This window comes from Prunus mume, linkage group LG2 (assembly GCF_029339155.1).
Source record: "Prunus mume cultivar Tortuosa linkage group LG2, ASM2933915v1, whole genome shotgun sequence".
NCBI classification, from domain to species: Eukaryota; Viridiplantae; Streptophyta; class Magnoliopsida; order Rosales; family Rosaceae; genus Prunus; species Prunus mume.
Window position 1 is genome coordinate 17,647,566 of NC_142699.1, and position 17,117 is coordinate 17,664,682.

Below are 17,117 nucleotides of genomic sequence, written 5' to 3' on the forward strand. Positions count from 1 at the left end.
TCATGAGCACAACCGATGGTTAGACATGGGAAACACATCATCAATGGCTTTATGCATCGCCTCAACACCATCCGTCAATATTGATATTGACTTTTTATCTTTCATGGATACCATGAAGGTTTCCAATAACCACTTATAAGTTTCAAATATCTCGTCCTGCAATAATGCGCAACCAAACATTACAGTAGAACGGTAGTTGTTCGAACCGACAAACAACACTAGGGGCTTGTCATAAACATTTGTTTGGTATGTGCTGTTGAATATGAGGACGTCATCATAGGCAATGTAATTCAAAAGTGAAGTGGAGTCCCTCCAAAACAAATTACCAAGCCTATTTTCATCGTCAACACTGAACTTACAAAAGAATTCTGGATCCATTGCTCCTTTCGCTTTCAAGTAAGAGAGTACAGCTTCTGTGTCATCATCGAGCAAAATTTCCCTGCGTGATGCATCCAACTTATTGTACATATCCTTTATTTGAAAACCAACATTTAAATACCCGCCACATTGGTTGACTATATACTTATATGTTTGACATGTTCTAAACAATGTTCTTCGCATTCCCACTGCTTGTGCTAAATCAGAATTTCGAACAACACGGTTAAATCGGAGATATGGCGATTCAAGTGGACTAACTAGTTGATGATTGTGATGTGGCTCAAAATTCGTAACGACGTAAACATCACGTTTCTTCTCATAACCCACCAAAAAACGGGCAGAACAATTCTCTCTTGTAATTGCCTTCGGTGATCGAATCATATCTTATCGATCATTAAACTTCTCATTTCTCAAACCTTCTTTAAAACAACACCACTGTCTCCTATATACTTTCCCTTCCGAATTTCGAACCAATTTGTCTTTTCTCACGCTAAACCCAATGCCCTTTGCATAACTCATATAATATTCTTCCGCTAATTCTATCGTTTTAAACTCTTTCCCCATAACATCTTCTTTTCTCGGTGCAATCATGTCCCCACCATTATCATCACTACTTTGACTAACCATATGTTCGATCGACATATGCCCACTCTTTGTTGCCGGTGCCCTGTGACTCGACCTTTCACAACCACCCAGATACCCTGAATCACTACAACCACCCTTTGATGTCTTTACACCCCTGTCCATCTTACCAGACCCCTCCACGCCTGAGAAAGATAATTTCAAATTGAAATTACATTAGACTCTATGTGCTAACACACTTTCTCGTAAAAAACACAAATGAATAATCTCATGCAATTGCACATACTCAGGTCAATAATTGCACCACGTAAAATTGTTTTGCAACTAAAAACACGCAATTGCATCAACTCATTACCCAAAATACATTCAAGTCCTAAACCAGAAAATAGGGTTCTTTGAAATCTTACTTGATGTTTCCATACTTTCAAAGCCTCCTCCTTACACTTCTTTTTGCCACCAACTCAATTGTCGTAGTTAACAGCCAAGGATCTTCAAAATCTTTACAACCATGTTGTTAATACAAATCCATTCCCCTGCGAAATTGAAATTCTATATCAGACAATGCCAACAGAAGAAACTAAATTTATTAAATACTTCCAATTTGGTGACCATTTCATCATGGACGTTGGACCCACCATCAATTTGGTATCTGCATATGAGTTTTTGGCAAGCAGAGAGAAGAGTTGAGGACCTCAATTCAATGAGCATTACCTTGTTGCACATGCGTTTTGCCCAAGCACAGACAAGAGTTGGACATGCTTAGGATGGATTTGGGCAAGTGAGAGAGAAGAGTTCATGACGAAGCATAGCCAAGAGTTCATCGGCAAGCAGAGACAGTGGGCAAGCAGAGAGAAGAGTTCTTGGAGGCGCTAAAGATTGGAGTTGGGCAAGCAAAGAGAAGAGTTCCTGGAGGCGCTAAGGATTGGATTTGGGCAAGCAAAAAGAAGAGTTCCTGGAGGCGCTAAGGATTGGATGAGCTTTTAGGATTTTCGATTTGGGCAACCAGAGAGAAGAGCGTGCGTCTTCTTCATCCTCCAAACCTGCCTTTCTCTTTCCTCACATGCCACTCACGTGTTTAATAACTAGGGCTCAACAGGTTACTAAGTCATTGAATCTCAGTCATCTTTTTTTAACATGGAAACTTAGCCATTGGATAGCTGGCTATACCGGTACAGCTGAGGCACTACAGAATTTTCACTACTGTAAACGTCCCTGAACTTCACCACCAGTTGCAATTGGGTCAGTGAACTTTTTTTGGAAGCAATTACATCCTTTAACTCAAGAAGTAGTTCGAATTGAGTCCTACCATAATAGAATCCGTCGAGTTTGACCGTGTGAATGGCACGTGCTCTTGTTGTTAGGGGTATATTAGAGTTTTCACGATGACCAACTCTGTGTCTTGTTGTAAACCTCACGATGGCCAACTTCATTTGCAGATTAGATGGTGCGCAGCCTCATTTAGTAAACATTCAATTCCAGAAGAAAGTGAAGCTCCAAGTATGTGTGAAAGTTTCTGCAAGAGAATCATGAACCAGTTTAGAAGGGTTGAAATTCAACACATTTATAGAGAGAGGAATTCTGTTGCAGATGGTTTAGCTACTTGGATTCACAACCTCGACCCGGGATATTGGTACCTTGATGAAAGTCCTGTTTGGCTTGGCAACTTGTTGATTGATGATTCGCTGGGGCTGCTAAGGCCCATTTGATTAATGTAGTGTAGTCTGTGTGTTTGTTATGCTGGGGTTCTTTAACCTCATTTTCTCATATATTTTTTTAAATCCAAAATTTGATTTTGACTAATGGGTTTTATTTTTTCTCACCAAAAAACCAAAACAAAATCAGCTTGTTGTTTTCTATATGGATTTCAAGCTTGATGAGAGCTATACACCTTGTAAGATCTCAATTCGTGCTGGGGATGGCTTGCGCTTCTTGTCGAAGAACGAAGACTGACGGCTAGCCAAAGAACTTCTCGATCTTCTCCACGTCGCCGATGGTGATTTTGAGGGTTATGTGGTTCAGACATGAAACAGAGCTCAGGCTAAAAGGGGGTTGAGTTTTTTTTTAAATATTTTATCTGAGCTTGTTTGTGTTGTTGTTGTTCATTATGAAATTAAAAGCCAAAACCAATAATGGAGTTTTCTTTCTTTTTAAGGGTGGTGTGTGCTGGGGGGTTTTGGTTTGTGTGATTTTTTTTTTACTGGGGATGATGGAAAGGCAAAGCAGGTGGCATTAGATGAAATTTAAGGTGAAAGAAGAGGGAAGGAGGGTGGCAGAAAATAGATCCCATCTAAGCGGGTGAGCTGGAAATGATGTTGTTGGAGGAGAAGGAGAGCATGAGGGGGATAGGGGTGAATGTGGAGGAGGAGAGAGTAGAGGTTCACACGAGGGATTATCCAGCAAAGGAGATTGTTCGAACTTGAAATGATGTTTTTACCCCTCAATTTCACGGACAAATTGACATAGTTAGATGGCAAGACTCAATTGAAACTACTTGTCAAGTTAAAAGGATATAATTGCCTCAAAAAAAAGTTCACGGACCCAATTGCAATTGGGGGCAAAATTCAAAGACGTCTACAATAGATAACCCAATAAGAATACTTTTACCACTACTCCCACCTTCATAAGTTACAGTTTGAAAAACACATCCTTCTCACCGGTCTTATTCAAGCCCTCAAGTCTTTCTAGTGGGGAAAAAGAAATGAAAAAGCTTTTACTCAGCATACATGGCTAACACCAAAAAAAAACAAAGAGCTGTAAATTACATCCTTTTCAAGTTCCCGAAGGAATGAACTGCCTCAGACGCTGGCTTAGTAAGTATAGCCCTTGACGAACATTCCTTTCTTGGCTTCCTCATCCTCATCCTCAGCAGAGTACCTTCCTAGCTGAGCCAAGGAGTTCGCCTTTGCTCGGACCAACAGTGCCCTTTGTGCAGCTTCCACGTTCTCAGGATGTCCTTGCCATGCCTTAAGCACAGAGTTCTGCAGAGCACGTGCATACGAGAAGGAAACATGCCATGGGTTGGGGCTTTGGTTCATTGCATTGAGGTTCAGGGTTGCTTCTGCTTCGGATTGTCCTCCTGACAAGAACTGAGAAGCAAAGAGAGCAAATATCAATCAGCCCATGGATCAAGGCGAACAAATATCATGAGTACTGCATTCTTGTAATATATTTTAATGGGGAAGAGAAAGTGAATAAATAGTAGTACACTGTTGCATTGTTCGCAACTATAAAAGACCACAAATATTTGTATTCTATAAAACGACCGGAGCACAGGCTTTCTTTAGAGACTGAACATATAGCTAATTAAAAGTATTTTTCCCACAAATCTCAGTAGGTTTTATAGAAGTGCCTATTCGTCTTCTATATAATAAGAGAAGAATAGTATAGTTAAAATTACTACAAAGTGATAGGTAATCTTACCATGATTCCTGGTACTGCAGGAGGAACTCTCCTTTTAAGAACTGTGAGTGTATGTTTGGCAATGGTCTCTGGAGAAGCCTTTTCCTTGTGTTCAGCCCCTGGGGTTACCATGCTAGGCTTAAGAAGGATTCCTTCAAACACCACATTGTTTTCGGCCAAGTAACAGAAGACTTCTGCCCACACCTTCTCTGCCACTTCAAGTGTCCTTTCTATTGGGTGGTCCCCGTCAAGAAGAATCTCAGGCTCTACAATGGGCACAAGACCATTGTCCTGCACATAATGGCATAGCAATGAATCATGTATGTTTTATACCAATGACCAATGGGTAAAGAATTTAAAAATACCTACAAATTCATTGTTAAACTACTTTCTAAACAAAAAGGCAAAATACTACTTTTATTTTCAGGATAGCAAAAAAATTATCACACTCGTACTCCGTAGGCAGTGATTGGAAATCCAATTAACATAGCTGTCTAATGGTGAACATACCTGAGAAATGGCAGCATAACGTGCTAGTCCCCATGCAGCTTCCTTAACAGCCAGAGCAGAAGGACCACAAGGAATGCTAACAACTGTGCGCCTACACATTTCAAGGAGAGGACACTCACATAAATTTATCTGTCAAATAGAATAGATCAACTGGACAAAAATACAAACTCTATACAGCAGTCGTCCACAAGAAATATTAATTGACTTACCATTTAGCAAAACGAGCACCTTGCTTGTAGTACTCAGCAGAACGTGAAGCCAATCCATCTAAGCCTTGGCACCAAGATTCATTGTTTGATCCTGGTAGGGGAACCAAACCCTGCAAGGGCAACCAAAGAAACACATCAATGACAGTTAGGGATCTCACCCAAAGTACTTACAGAAATTTCTCAAGCTATAGAACACATATGGTCTAGCGGCACCATACCTTATCAACTTTGATTCCGGGTACAATTTTCTGCTCGCGCAACACGTCCACAAATTTCTTCCCATCTGTTGTTGACTGGTAAAGTGTTTCCTCAAAAAGAATGGCACCTGAAATGTATTCGCCTAGGCCAGGAGTGGTCAACAGAAGTTGCCTGTAAGCCTGTCGGTTAACCTCGGTATTGTCCAAGCCAATAGAGTCTAACCTCTTTCCACAAGTTGCATTTGATTCATCGATGGCAAGTATACCACGACCAGGAGATGCAATAGTTTTCTATAACATCCAAAAAGAAACAAAAACCAGTTAAAGAAAATGAAATAAGATATTGAGCTTTCCACAGGCATAAATACATATTGTATGTATACATATATTGCTTACTAAAACAAAGTACAATTTGCCACTGATGACTTGAACCTATAAACTCCTATGGAAACACACAGTTACTTTTTTCTTTTTTTTCCACAGAAATATCCGTTGTTATGTTACGCAAAATTGCAGTTTTAGTATGCTTTCACATGGGCTTAGAGCTAAGAACTTTTAAAGCTGTGACGGAGAAAACAATAAAAATAAAATACAAGTAGTCTGAAGATCAAACCACCATATTAATCAATTTAATTAACCAAATCATAGCGGAGAGTTAGAAACAGTTTAATTCGATAAAGCAGTGAAATCTCAAACTTATAAACTTGAAACACATGCATATCCTCCACACACAAAATCAAATCAATACATCAAAAAATAACAGATTAATAAAAACTGATGATCAGATTCAAACTTTTAACCAGCGATGAAATCAACAACAAAATCTATGTGTATGTATAGTGATGAACTGGAAATAAGGTAAGAGAGGACGCACAGCGGTGAGGATGAGTTCGTCGGTGTAGGCCTTAGCTCGGATCGGGACGGCGACTCGGCGAGTAGAGAGGCTGGTGGACGATCCGTGGCGCTGAGTGAAGGACTGCTGGCCGATCCACTGAGACGACGCCGCATTAAGCTTCGCGAGGCTCGAACAGGCCATGGCTTTTTCGAGAGTTTACTTGGAGGCGTCGACTGATTAATTTTTCCGGAGGAAGTGTTTGGTGGTTTGGTAAAGTCTGACTCTTGGGTTGGTGGCTGCGGGAGAGAGAGTGATATAATAAGAAGACGTTATTCTTGGAGAGTCCGCAGCTGCCTTTACGAGTTGTAATGGTACAAGGATCATGCGACACTACCAAACGGTCCTTATTGAATCAATTTGTGATTTACCAGATTGCCCTCTGTCGAATGACTGTATTATCGTTGGTATGATTTTGGACGCACTACAAATCCTTCTTCGTTGAAAATCGGGAGTGGTACCCTTACAAGTTTGCAAACGCCAAGGAAAATGAATTTGGGATATATTTTGGGTTGGGCCATCACGGGCCTCACCTAAAAATTGACAACTTGCAATGCGGCTTGATTAGGTGGAGGAGGGGAAAAAAAAAAAAAAAAAACAAAGACCATCTCCTTCGTGATTCACGATTGGATGGCAAAATACAACTTTAACATCTCCAACCAATGTATCAAAAGTGCCACATGACATTTAACGGCTAGAAATAACATCTCACATCACTCCAACCGATGTGTCAAAATGTATAATGAAGGTGGAGGTTGATATGTTATTTTTGACATCCCAAATGCAAGATGTCAAATGAATATTTTATTATTTTTAAAGATAATTAGTTGTTACTTTCATTTATTATTTTCCTTTTTATATTTTTTTTTTCTTTTTTATCTTAAATGATTTGAGTGTTACAATAATTATTTATTTGGCATATCGGGTGGAGTGTAAAACTGTGTAAATATCAAATTGTCACATCAGCCATTAAATTTAAATTTGATGTTTGGTATTTGACATCTCCCTTGTAGATGGCCAAGGGGAATTTATTTTCTTTTCGGTAAAAGCCAAGGAGAATTTTCTTCTAAAATATAATGAATTAACATTTTTCAGAATATTAAAAACAAAAAATGATGTGATATTTTTTTATATCATAACACTATTTTTCGGTAACTTGTTGGAAAATGTTGTATATTCCTTTCATGTTATTTAACCTTAACGTCGCTACCTATTTAGTTGCATAACATGTTGACATGCTTTTTTTTTTTCTTCTTTTTTTTCTGCTTACATGTTTTTGTTTTTTTCTTTCGCGTTTGCTATATTGGTAGATGATTTTCAGGGTCGGCCTTGAGATTTGGTGGCCCAGGGCAAAGTAAAAAAGAAGGCCCTATAAATGCAAAACTACTTATAAATAAAAATATTTGTTTTGATTTATACGTGTGTATATAGAGTGTAGACCTTTTACAACTAGTAACAAAAATTAGGCCTTAAAAATATTTGTTTTACTTGTGGAAAAGTTTAAAAAAATTATATATAAAGTAATGATTGAACACAGCGAAAAAAAATTGAAAGAGATTGGAAGAAAAATATGACATTTTAAGTAGTAGAATGCACCAAAGGAAGGAAGACGGGTAGAACAATGTATGTTAATTATATCAACCACAAATTACTCCTTCCAAAGTCAACCACTGTCCTTTTCTTTTTTCCAAAAAATAGTCTATACATTTATAATAAGAACATCAACTCATCAGTCATCATTAATATATTTTTTAAAAAAAATTTGAAGCCATATTTCTTAACGCTAGTGGACTTGAACATAGATTTGGTTTGAATAAAATCAAAGAGAACCCATTAATGCAAGATGGAACTTCAGAAATATGTTAGCTTCTTATATATACTCTAGACCTAGTATACTACTGTACCTCATATTAAAAAACTATTTTAAAAGCAGCTTTTAAAAAAATAAATAAATAAATATTTTAGGGGCCCCCTTGAGATGGAGCCCAGGGCAGTAGCCTTTCTCGCCCTGCCTCAGGGTCGGGCCTAGTGATTTTTGTTTACACGTTATTATTTTTTTCCTTGTATTCGCGACCGTAACATTGGTAGGTGACTTTTGTTTACACGTTGTTATTCTTTCCTTTCATATTTGCAACTGTAACGTTGTTAGGTGGTTTTCGTTTACACATTGTTATTTTTTCTTTAATGTATCACAATTGTAACTTTGGTAGATGGTTTTCGTTTACACATCGTTATTATTTCCTTTCATGTTCGCAACCGTAACGTTGGTAGGTGGCTTTCGTTTACACGTTGTTATTCTTTCCATTCATGTTCGCAATTGTAACGTTGGTAGGTGACTTTTGTTTACACGTTGTTATTCTTTCATTTCATATTTTGCAAATGTAACGTTGTTAGGTGGTTTTCGTTTACACATTGTTATTTTTTCTTTAATGTATCACAATTGTAACTTTGGTAGATGGTTTTCGTTTACACATCGTTATTATTTCCTTTCATGTTCGCAACCGTAACGTTGGTAGGTGGCTTTCGTTTACACATTGTTATTCTTTCCATTCATGTTCGCAATCGTAACGTTGGTAGGTGACTTTCGTTTACACGTTGTTATTCTTTCCTTTCATATTTGCAACTATAACGTTGTTAGGTGGTTTTCATTTACACATTGTTATTTTTTTCTTTAATGTATCACAATTGTAACTTTAGTAGATGGTTGTCGTTTACACATTGTTATTATTTCCTTTCATGTTCGCAACCGTAACGTTGGTAGGTGGCTTTCGTTTACACGTTGTTATTCTTTCCATTCATGTTTGCAATCGTAACGTTTAGATGACTTCCATTTACACGTTGTTATTCTTTCCTTTCATGTTCGCAACCATAACGTTGGTAGGTGACTTCCGTTTACACGTTGTTATTCTTTCCTTTCACGTTCGCAACCGTAATGTTGTTAGGTGGTTTTCGTTTACACATTGTTATTTTTTCCTTTAGAGTATCGCAACCATTATGTTGGTAGATGGTTTTCGTTTACACCTTGTTATTATTTCCTTTCATGTTTGCAACCGTAACATTGGTAGGTGGTTCGCCTTTACACCTTATTATTTTTTCCTTCAATGTATCGCAACAGTAACGTTGGTAGGTGGTTTTCGTTTACACGTTAGTCTTTCCTTTCATGTAATGTAACCATAATGTTGCTATCTATTTGGTTGCATCATACATTGCCATATGATTTACACGTTGTTGTATTTCCCTTTCGTGTCTTGCGACCATAATGTTGCTACTTATTTGGTTGCATCATACGTTGCCACGTAGTTTTTTGTTTACACGTTGTTGTTTTTTCCTTTCGTGCTTGATGACTGTAATGTTGCTACCAATTTGGTTGCACCATATGTTGCCATGTGTTTTCCTATTTACACATTGTGTTTTCTTTTTATATATCACAAGGGCAATGTTTCTACCTATTTGGTCGCCTCGTAATTTGCTATATTGTTTTTATGTTTATATGTTGTTTTCCCTTCTCATGTATCGTAACCATAACATTACTACCTATTTAATTGCATATCATACGTTGGTATGTGTTTTTCTTACTACACATGAAATGTTATTCCTCGGAGAAATAGTTCCCTCTTTGGAGTTTAAATGATTCTTTAACTCTCATCTCATCCATTCCCAAGGATCCAATTATTGTTCTTCTTGTGGTCCTTAATACTACGAGTCTACAAACATGTAGTTTATTAAGTAATTCAACTCTCAACTTCCTTTTTCTCTTAATTTGGTATATGTGTCACAATCAGCTATTGCCACACAACTAGCATCCAGAGACCAACTACACCACACCATTCCTCAGGTGTATTGGTGGTGAGCACGTTTAAGATACAAATAAGATAAGACCAAATATATTTTCCAGCAAATATCCCACATGACCAACACATTTCATTCATGCAACCATAACGCGCCAAAGTGGCCGTTGCCTTTACACTAAAGTCTTAAAAAGCCCCAAAAGTGAAATAAATTAAAACAGCCTCACATCCACCGAACAATAAACATAAGATAAAAACAAAATTGGATTACGGCAGCATATCATAAGCTGTAAATTAATCAATGTACGGGGGCCAAAACTAAGTTTCCTTATATCAATTACGACCTGTATATTTACTACGTGTTGGTGTTCATGGCTAAGCTGGCAACCTATAATTTGGGACCTTCCAAAAACCAGAACGTACTGGGAAGTTCTCGCGTCAACTCTAGGGCACATTACATTGCCCCCATTTCTCTCATCTCACACTTACATATATGCACTAGATTTCACCTTCTTGCTCTGTAACCAAAAGGTGTTTGAGGAAATTGCTCAGTGAGAGTGACTCGTCAGACATGGGCGTGTCTTTCCAGGTTGCAAAGACGGGTACGAGGTACAAACCAAAGGTGCTTCCGGAGGAGGACAAAGACAACGATGAAGATGACTCGGTTTCTGACTCTCGGGATAGAGATGACGAGGTTTGTGGATGATATAATTTTTTCAACAGCCAACCCCTTATTCAGTCTCTTTCATTTTCTCTGATTGGTTTATTTTTCTTCGTTGTTACCTTAGTGAGTGTCTCAGTTGGATTTTGGGTTTTCTGATTTTCGTGATTTCAGGTTTTTATTTACAATGGGTTTATGTTTTTCTGTAATTGATACTTGTGTCTGCACTGCATGGATGAAGCTGAAAGTGTGGACTTTCGTCTTCTTCTTTTTTGGGTTTTTTGGTCCCCCGTCTTTGGAATCAGTCTACTTATTTTCCACTTAATTTTGCGTTTGGGAACTATCTCTGGGATTTGGGAGGGCAATAGATAAGTCTGTAAGTGGTTTGATAACTTGGTGCCCCTGAAATACATTATCAATTGCTTGTAAGGTTTTTAAATTATTAAATCTTCTAATGGTTGATGATGGGTAAGGTTGGTCTTCTAGGTGCTTATTAAGTCAACAATGCTCTAGTAGACCTGAACATTTTTAAATTTTTAACATGTTAAGGCAGGATGAATCCGGTGGCTCTCATCAAAGGTTGAGCTATTCAACTATACCACGTTCACTCCCTCCTCTTCTCTCCCCACCCTTTTATCATTTTATTATTCCAGAAACTAGTCTGCATGAAGTCTTAGCATGTAATTGTGGTGAAGGTTCATTCTACTGGAATGGGAGCTAAGGTTGCTGATCCTTCAACTGTATTAGTCAATTTTCGACAGCATTCAGTTTCAGAAGGTAATGTACCACTCTGATCTTGCAATCATATCATGTGCTGACTGAGAAATCTTCTTTTGTTGATAGTCCATTTTTGTGCAGACTTTGAGGTATCCTTTTCACTGAAGTTGTTTCAGAATGGCTTTTCTGTGGGTAAAGCTACTGAGGTTAGCAATCATTAATAGACGCTTACAGAAATTACTTGGCATTTATTAAACTATAGTATCACATGTAATCCTTAACACAAACCTTAATGCTTTGGCAGTTTCTCAATGATATACCAGAGCACTTGCATCCATATGATAGAGTATCAGAGACACTTTTTTCTGTAAGTATGGTACATTATTTGCTGAAATGTCAGAAGCAGTGACTTCAGTTTTTGTGAACCATATGATATGGCTCAGTCATTCTCCTTCCTGCTCAGATTTGACTAGTAAGATAAAAAGCAGAAAAAATTATACCAAGCCATGCTATCTTGCTGTTCTACTTAGATCTTGGAGGGTTATGTCATGTCCAGTGGCTTTTTTGGATGCCCGTGGTTGATGGGAAATTCCACTTGCGTGGCTTCATGTTCTTAACTGTCTATTTAACAGTCATAATTTCTTTTCTGCGTTTTTTTTTTGCATCAGGCGATTGAGGGTGGTTGGTTACCTGGAGATATGTTTGATGGTTTACCCTGCAAATATGTCAATGGAGCCATCCTTTGTGAGGTGAGGAAAAGCTATAAGTCTCTGTTTTATATTTGTATTTTAACTATCATTGATTTAGTGATCCTTGTTACAATGTTTGTTTGTTCATTGGCAATAGGTATATAAGTTTGTCTTCTTTAAAGGAACCACAAGGTTTCCATCAGAAGATACATTTACTACTACTCTTCCATAGGTTATTCAAATGCCAACAAAAAAAATTATGCAATTTTGAATGATTGGAGTGTTCTTACTTGGACTATAAAATTTACATGAACTGATAGAGATGTTTTCCTTGCAGATTCAAGACTATCGCAGTTGTTTTATCCAAGGAAGAGCTGCCAATTCTACAAAAAAGATTCCAACCATTCACAAGGTTCTCCTACATATGCGCATGGAAAATGTTGTCAAGGACATCTTGTCGATCTCTGATGCTTCTTGGACCTACAATGATTTTTTGGTTGGTACACTTTAATCCTCAGCTTTCAACTCAAGCATATTGCTTCATTCGCATATTCAATTCCTTGTTCTTGTTCAGAAAGTTGAATCTCACATTCTCAAGGCCCTGCAACCTGATCTTCATCTAAATCCGCAGCCATTGCACGGCATACACTCCGGACAACCCTTAAGCAAGAAGGTACTAGAAGTGATAGAATTCGTGTAACTTCTGCCAAATCATAAGGATTAAAGATAGTTCCAAATTGACAAATTGGGTTCTGCTTATTTATTGTAATGCTTATTTTATTTTCTGTACTAGTTAAATTTGTATTTGACTTTTTAGGCTTTAGTAGCGTGCCAGTTTTAGATATTTTGTGTGTTTTTTCATGCCCCAAGCACATGTTTAGTCAACCTTTGGATCTTTTTTGTGCATTTGATAAACTCCATCTAAATTTAAAGTTATGATTCCAATTGGGAAATATATCTATCTTTTGTTGAGCATGCATGATTGTAGTTGACTTGCAGGTTAGCTAATTCTTAACATTTTGTGGTAGGTTGATCTTGGAATTATGTGGAGCTGGAAAAAGCGAAAGCTGTGTAACGCATTAAACACTGACCTAGATTTCAGCAACTCATCTCATTTAACAGGCATTCCTGTTAATTGTGCTACTCAGAGTTGCAGCTCTCTATTCGGTCTATCGTATCAAGAAAGAGGAGTTGCATTTTCGGAGCACAATGTATCAACCTCTGCTGTCAATCCACAAGAAAACAACGTTCTACTGGAGAACTCAGTATCCAATCCTTCGACATCGAAGCCTATATCTCAAGTAGCAGACAGTTGCAACCAGTCTTCTTTAACAGTGATGACCACATCTAATTTTGTCTCATTACCGAAACGCAGCCTTAATGACTCTAATAATGATTTGAATAAACCCAGTGCATCGGTTCTTGGTAAGATAGTTAGATGTGATTCACAAGCAGTTCAAGGACCGCTTCTTAAAAAACCCAAGCAAGAGCCTATAGACTCATCTTATGAACAGCTTACTGGAAGCCAAACTGGAAACAGTCTTCTACCTTATCTACAGTGGAAGAACAAGCTGTTGCCTCAGCGGATAGGGGATGGAAAAGTTCCACATGAAAGATCTCAGGAGAAAGTGTGTCCCTTGCGGGTGACAAATAATGACCAGACAAGAAGGTTTCAAGGAATCTCAGAGCTGCAGGCTGGAATGGCTACTTCTAATGTTAAGTTAGAGCCTGACAAAAATAATTTCCTGAGTTCATATTTTAGAAATATTAAAGATGGACACTTTGTGATGGACAGGATGCTTGTTAATTCTAATCTCGCACAATCACAGAATCAACAGTCATCAACTCTATTTGGAGACAATATACCTGCTGATACATCATGGAAGTACATGGGTCAACCTGTTGACAAAAATGTACAAAACAGAAGTGTCACTCACATGAGGAAGGATTTGGTGAAATGTCAGGTTACGACTCATGGAAGATGTGGATCTGCAAGTTCACCAAACATAAATTCTCTGCCCACAGAGGTATCTGTTCCTGCAAAGCAAAAAACAAACCCTGGTCCTAAACGCTCCAGAAAAAAAGCTGTTGATTCTAGTGCTGGCACGAGCAATATCTCACAACCATCAGAACTTAAAGTTGAACCTGTCCTTGAGAGGTTTTTGAAGATTCAAGCGGTAACTGAGAGGTAATATCATAGTTAAAGTCATGCCAATTATACTGCAATGCTTCTATTTCTACGGTCTTGCTTGTTATGATGTGTAATATTTTTAATGCATTCAGGTATGGACTACATAACAGGAAGTGTAAATTGGACACATCTGTGCAAAGGAGACCCTCTTTTCCCATTACTAAATTGGTTGCTTTCCAACTCTTATCTTCAAAAGATAATCAGAACTGGGATAATATTTCCACAGATAAAAATTCTCTCACAGAATGCTCCATGGACTGGGGACTCAGTATGAATAGGAGGGTATTGACTTTTCTACGTCAGTCTCACATCCCTCAAGGTGAGGAACTGCTAATTTTTGTATCCTATGTGTGAGACTGTGTGTGTATTTATATACACATATGTGCGCATATATGCACACACATCATATGTAATTTTTCACTCCTCATTACTACCTTTCTGCTCTTTCTGAGTAATTCTATGCCATCCTAGAAAATGGGATTCCCATCGTTGATAGAAAGGCTCAGGTCAGACTGATCATATCAGAGAAGCTTAATGAGGGAAGTGTCGAAGCAAGCGTGTTTTATGGAATCGAAAAAGAGGTGTTTTCAATCGATTATCCTCTCCTATCAGCTTTTACTAGCACTGTGAGTTGCCATTTGTGATTATTGAGAGTTTCTTCTTCTGATATATGATTGTGATATTCCTTTTGGATTCTGGATTGCAATAAATCTTTTTCATTAAGCCCTTCACATCTATTTTGTGCTTATAAATTAAATTACACTGTGGTCTATTTTATATTGTAAAGCCAGTGATTTACTGATCATTCCTTTATTGCAAGTAACTACTGAGCTGTTTCTCATATCTTTTATGGACAACTTCTGAATTGTGGTGTCCCTTGTCTTTATTTGTTCTCTACTTTTCGACATTCTTACCACTGGCTTTCATCCCTTGGATTGCTCACATTAATGCCACACTTTCCTCATTCCAAATTTTTCATGTGGCAAACTGGCTTTCAACTGTTAGTTTATTCTGCTATTACTCTTGTAATTTCAAAAGTTAATAACTAGGAAAAGGGGAATCACAGGGGCCTAATAGTTTATACAAACTTTTGTATATTGTGAAACAAACAATAAATATATCCAGCCTCCATCAGAGAACTATAATAGTAAGAAAAGCAAAAGGAACTCAATTTACATTATCGTGTATCTGAGTTAAAAATATTGTTCTGACCTTTGTGTATATGTGCTTTTCAGAATTCTGCAGACCTTTTGGCTACTGAGTTCACTACATTGGTAGGTTTGTAACTGTTGGGGAATTTTATGAATTAGGTTTGGTTCTCACAGCATTAAGTGATACTTAGCTATTTACTCTTCTGTTTTTTTTTTCTTTCTTTCTTTCTTTCTTTTGTACAGATGAAGCGTGAGGGATACTACCTATCTAGTGATCACGTAGAGCCTACACCTCTCAAGGCTGATGGTGGCTTGAGCAATCAGCGTAGTGCTAGTATTAGAATTGGCACTCCATCCACTGGAACAATCGAGCTACCTTCTTCAACTCTAACCCCAGGGATATCACCTTCAAGACTCAGTGCCGTATCCATGCAACTCCCATCACAGAATATTTTCTCTGGGGGCCAATCGCTCCATTCTGAAAACATATGGGCAGCTCTCGCAAATAGTTGTGTATCCAAACTACCACACACCATTGCCGCACAAACCAATTGCATGATGCCGCAAGTCCAGGAGCTTTTGAATAGGCGTGCCTATCTAGTGTATCAGATGCGACAAAGAAAACTACAACAAAATGAAATCAGACAGAGCAGATTGGAACTTGGAGGATCAGGTGCAAGTGTAGGTGGTGGTATGACTGAGCAGGCTGGCAGAGCCCAGGGGCTTGGAAATGCTGGTCTTGGTTCATTTGGTAATGTCACAGGCATGAGGTCCTCCACTTCCCCTAGGGCATTGGGAGGATGGATGCCCCGGGCTGGAAATGTAGGCCAGTTTAACAATCTTGGTTGTGGAACATCTGGTTTAAATGACAGCAAGCCGCTTCCCGGTCTGATGTCTGATCGTTCAACGGGGCTTTCAAGTAAGTTGAGGGCAGCAGAAGGCCAAGGGATGAAAGCCTTGATGAGTGGGGCTCCAGTTCAAAAAAAGGCAGGTCATGGGGTTCCAATGGACGTATCAAATATTCCAAACCTGGCTAGTAAATTAAGCAAGGAGCAGCAGCTACAACCACAGGTGCATCAGCCAATCCAGCAACCACAAAAAGATATGGTGCAGCCATTACTCCAGCATTTAAGTTCACCTCAGAGTCAGGTTAGCCTTCGTCAGCAATTTGACCAACAGTCTCAGGTGAGCCAGCAACTGAGCCCAGCGCCAGCACCACATCAGGTGAATGGAGATGTGGGTCATGGAAGTCCAGAGAGGAGCTCTCAGACTCATGGGTCTGTGGGAAGTATCAAAACTGAAGCTCCATGAGTGTTGTTTTTCTAGCTAGGAAGGGTAGTGTGGTGGTAGTTCAGTCATGAGTCTTTTTCTTTTGCTCAGTAGTTCAGTCATGAGTCAACACAGAAGGTAAGATTCAGGGAGAACAAGGCGGTGTACATAGGGCGGGCTTGTGCAATCATGTAATCACCAACATAGGAGGTATACCATTTTGTCGTCGTTTTTGTTTCCCTTTTTACCTTTTAGGAGAAAGAAATGGGAAGAAAAAGAAAAGTAAGCCTCATGTTCCAGTCTTCACTGTTTTCTTATATAATGAAAAGGGTTAATGACCTAAATGGTCCCCCAACTATCGTGAAATTATCATTTTGGTCCACCAACTAAAATTTTCAATTCAAACGTCTTTAAACTTTTTATAATGTATCAAAATCGTCTTTCCACAAAGTCTGTGTATTATTCCGTTAAATATACTCACCTA

The 17,117-nt window shown here is 38.4% G+C and overlaps 3 protein-coding genes across 3 annotated transcripts; 1 reads left to right on the top strand and 2 right to left on the bottom strand.

Moving 5' to 3' along the window:
• On the bottom strand, positions 1-1,125 carry LOC103341668 (protein FAR1-RELATED SEQUENCE 5-like). Its single transcript, XM_089044427.1, has 2 exons — positions 829-1,125; positions 1-741 (listed from the first exon to the last, which is right to left on the bottom strand). The coding sequence occupies exons 1-2, from the start codon at positions 1,123-1,125 to the stop codon at positions 1-3; spliced, it is 1,038 nt and encodes a 345-aa protein (XP_088900553.1).
• A 2,416-nt stretch (positions 1,126-3,541) lies between these two features.
• On the bottom strand, positions 3,542-6,501 carry PDE345 (Aldolase superfamily protein). The gene is made up of 6 exons (XM_008245087.2): positions 6,150-6,501; positions 5,297-5,566; positions 5,079-5,188; positions 4,870-4,960; positions 4,381-4,650; positions 3,542-4,046 (listed from the first exon to the last, which is right to left on the bottom strand). The coding sequence occupies exons 1-6, from the start codon at positions 6,309-6,311 to the stop codon at positions 3,768-3,770; spliced, it is 1,182 nt and encodes a 393-aa protein (XP_008243309.1). The 5' UTR covers positions 6,312-6,501; the 3' UTR covers positions 3,542-3,767.
• Positions 6,502-10,376: 3,875 nt separating this feature from the next.
• Positions 10,377-16,988, top strand: LOC103341667 (protein PHYTOCHROME-DEPENDENT LATE-FLOWERING-like). Its single transcript, XM_089046872.1, has 12 exons — positions 10,377-10,649; positions 11,312-11,393; positions 11,475-11,539; positions 11,638-11,700; positions 12,002-12,082; positions 12,360-12,518; positions 12,597-12,695; positions 13,051-14,210; positions 14,306-14,532; positions 14,685-14,839; positions 15,449-15,487; positions 15,608-16,988. Exons 1-12 carry the CDS (start codon positions 10,527-10,529, stop codon positions 16,673-16,675), a joined length of 3,321 nt encoding a protein of 1,106 aa, XP_088902998.1. The 5' UTR covers positions 10,377-10,526; the 3' UTR covers positions 16,676-16,988.
• The last annotated feature ends 129 nt before the right edge of the window (positions 16,989-17,117 follow it).

Excerpts from the sequence above, each read along its gene's own strand:
- LOC103341668 (XM_089044427.1), bottom strand. The coding sequence starts at position 1,125 with ATGGACAGGGGTGTAAAGACATCAAAGGGTGGTTGTAGTGATTCAGGG. Across the intron at positions 742-828 it reads TTCGAAATTCGGAAGGGAAA|GCAATTACAAGAGAGAATTG; the intron begins GTATATAGGAGA and ends CGATCACCGAAG.
- PDE345 (XM_008245087.2), bottom strand. The coding sequence starts at position 6,311 with ATGGCCTGTTCGAGCCTCGCGAAGCTTAATGCGGCGTCGTCTCAGTGG. Across the intron at positions 5,567-6,149 it reads ACGAACTCATCCTCACCGCT|AAAACTATTGCATCTCCTGG; the intron begins GTGCGTCCTCTC and ends TGGATGTTATAG. Across the intron at positions 4,651-4,869 it reads GTTATGCTGCCATTTCTCAG|GACAATGGTCTTGTGCCCAT; the intron begins GTATGTTCACCA and ends CATTATGTGCAG.
- LOC103341667 (XM_089046872.1), top strand. The coding sequence starts at position 10,527 with ATGGGCGTGTCTTTCCAGGTTGCAAAGACGGGTACGAGGTACAAACCA. Across the intron at positions 12,083-12,359 it reads ATGGAGCCATCCTTTGTGAG|ATTCAAGACTATCGCAGTTG; the intron begins GTGAGGAAAAGC and ends TTTTCCTTGCAG. Across the intron at positions 14,840-15,448 it reads TATCAGCTTTTACTAGCACT|AATTCTGCAGACCTTTTGGC; the intron begins GTGAGTTGCCAT and ends TGTGCTTTTCAG.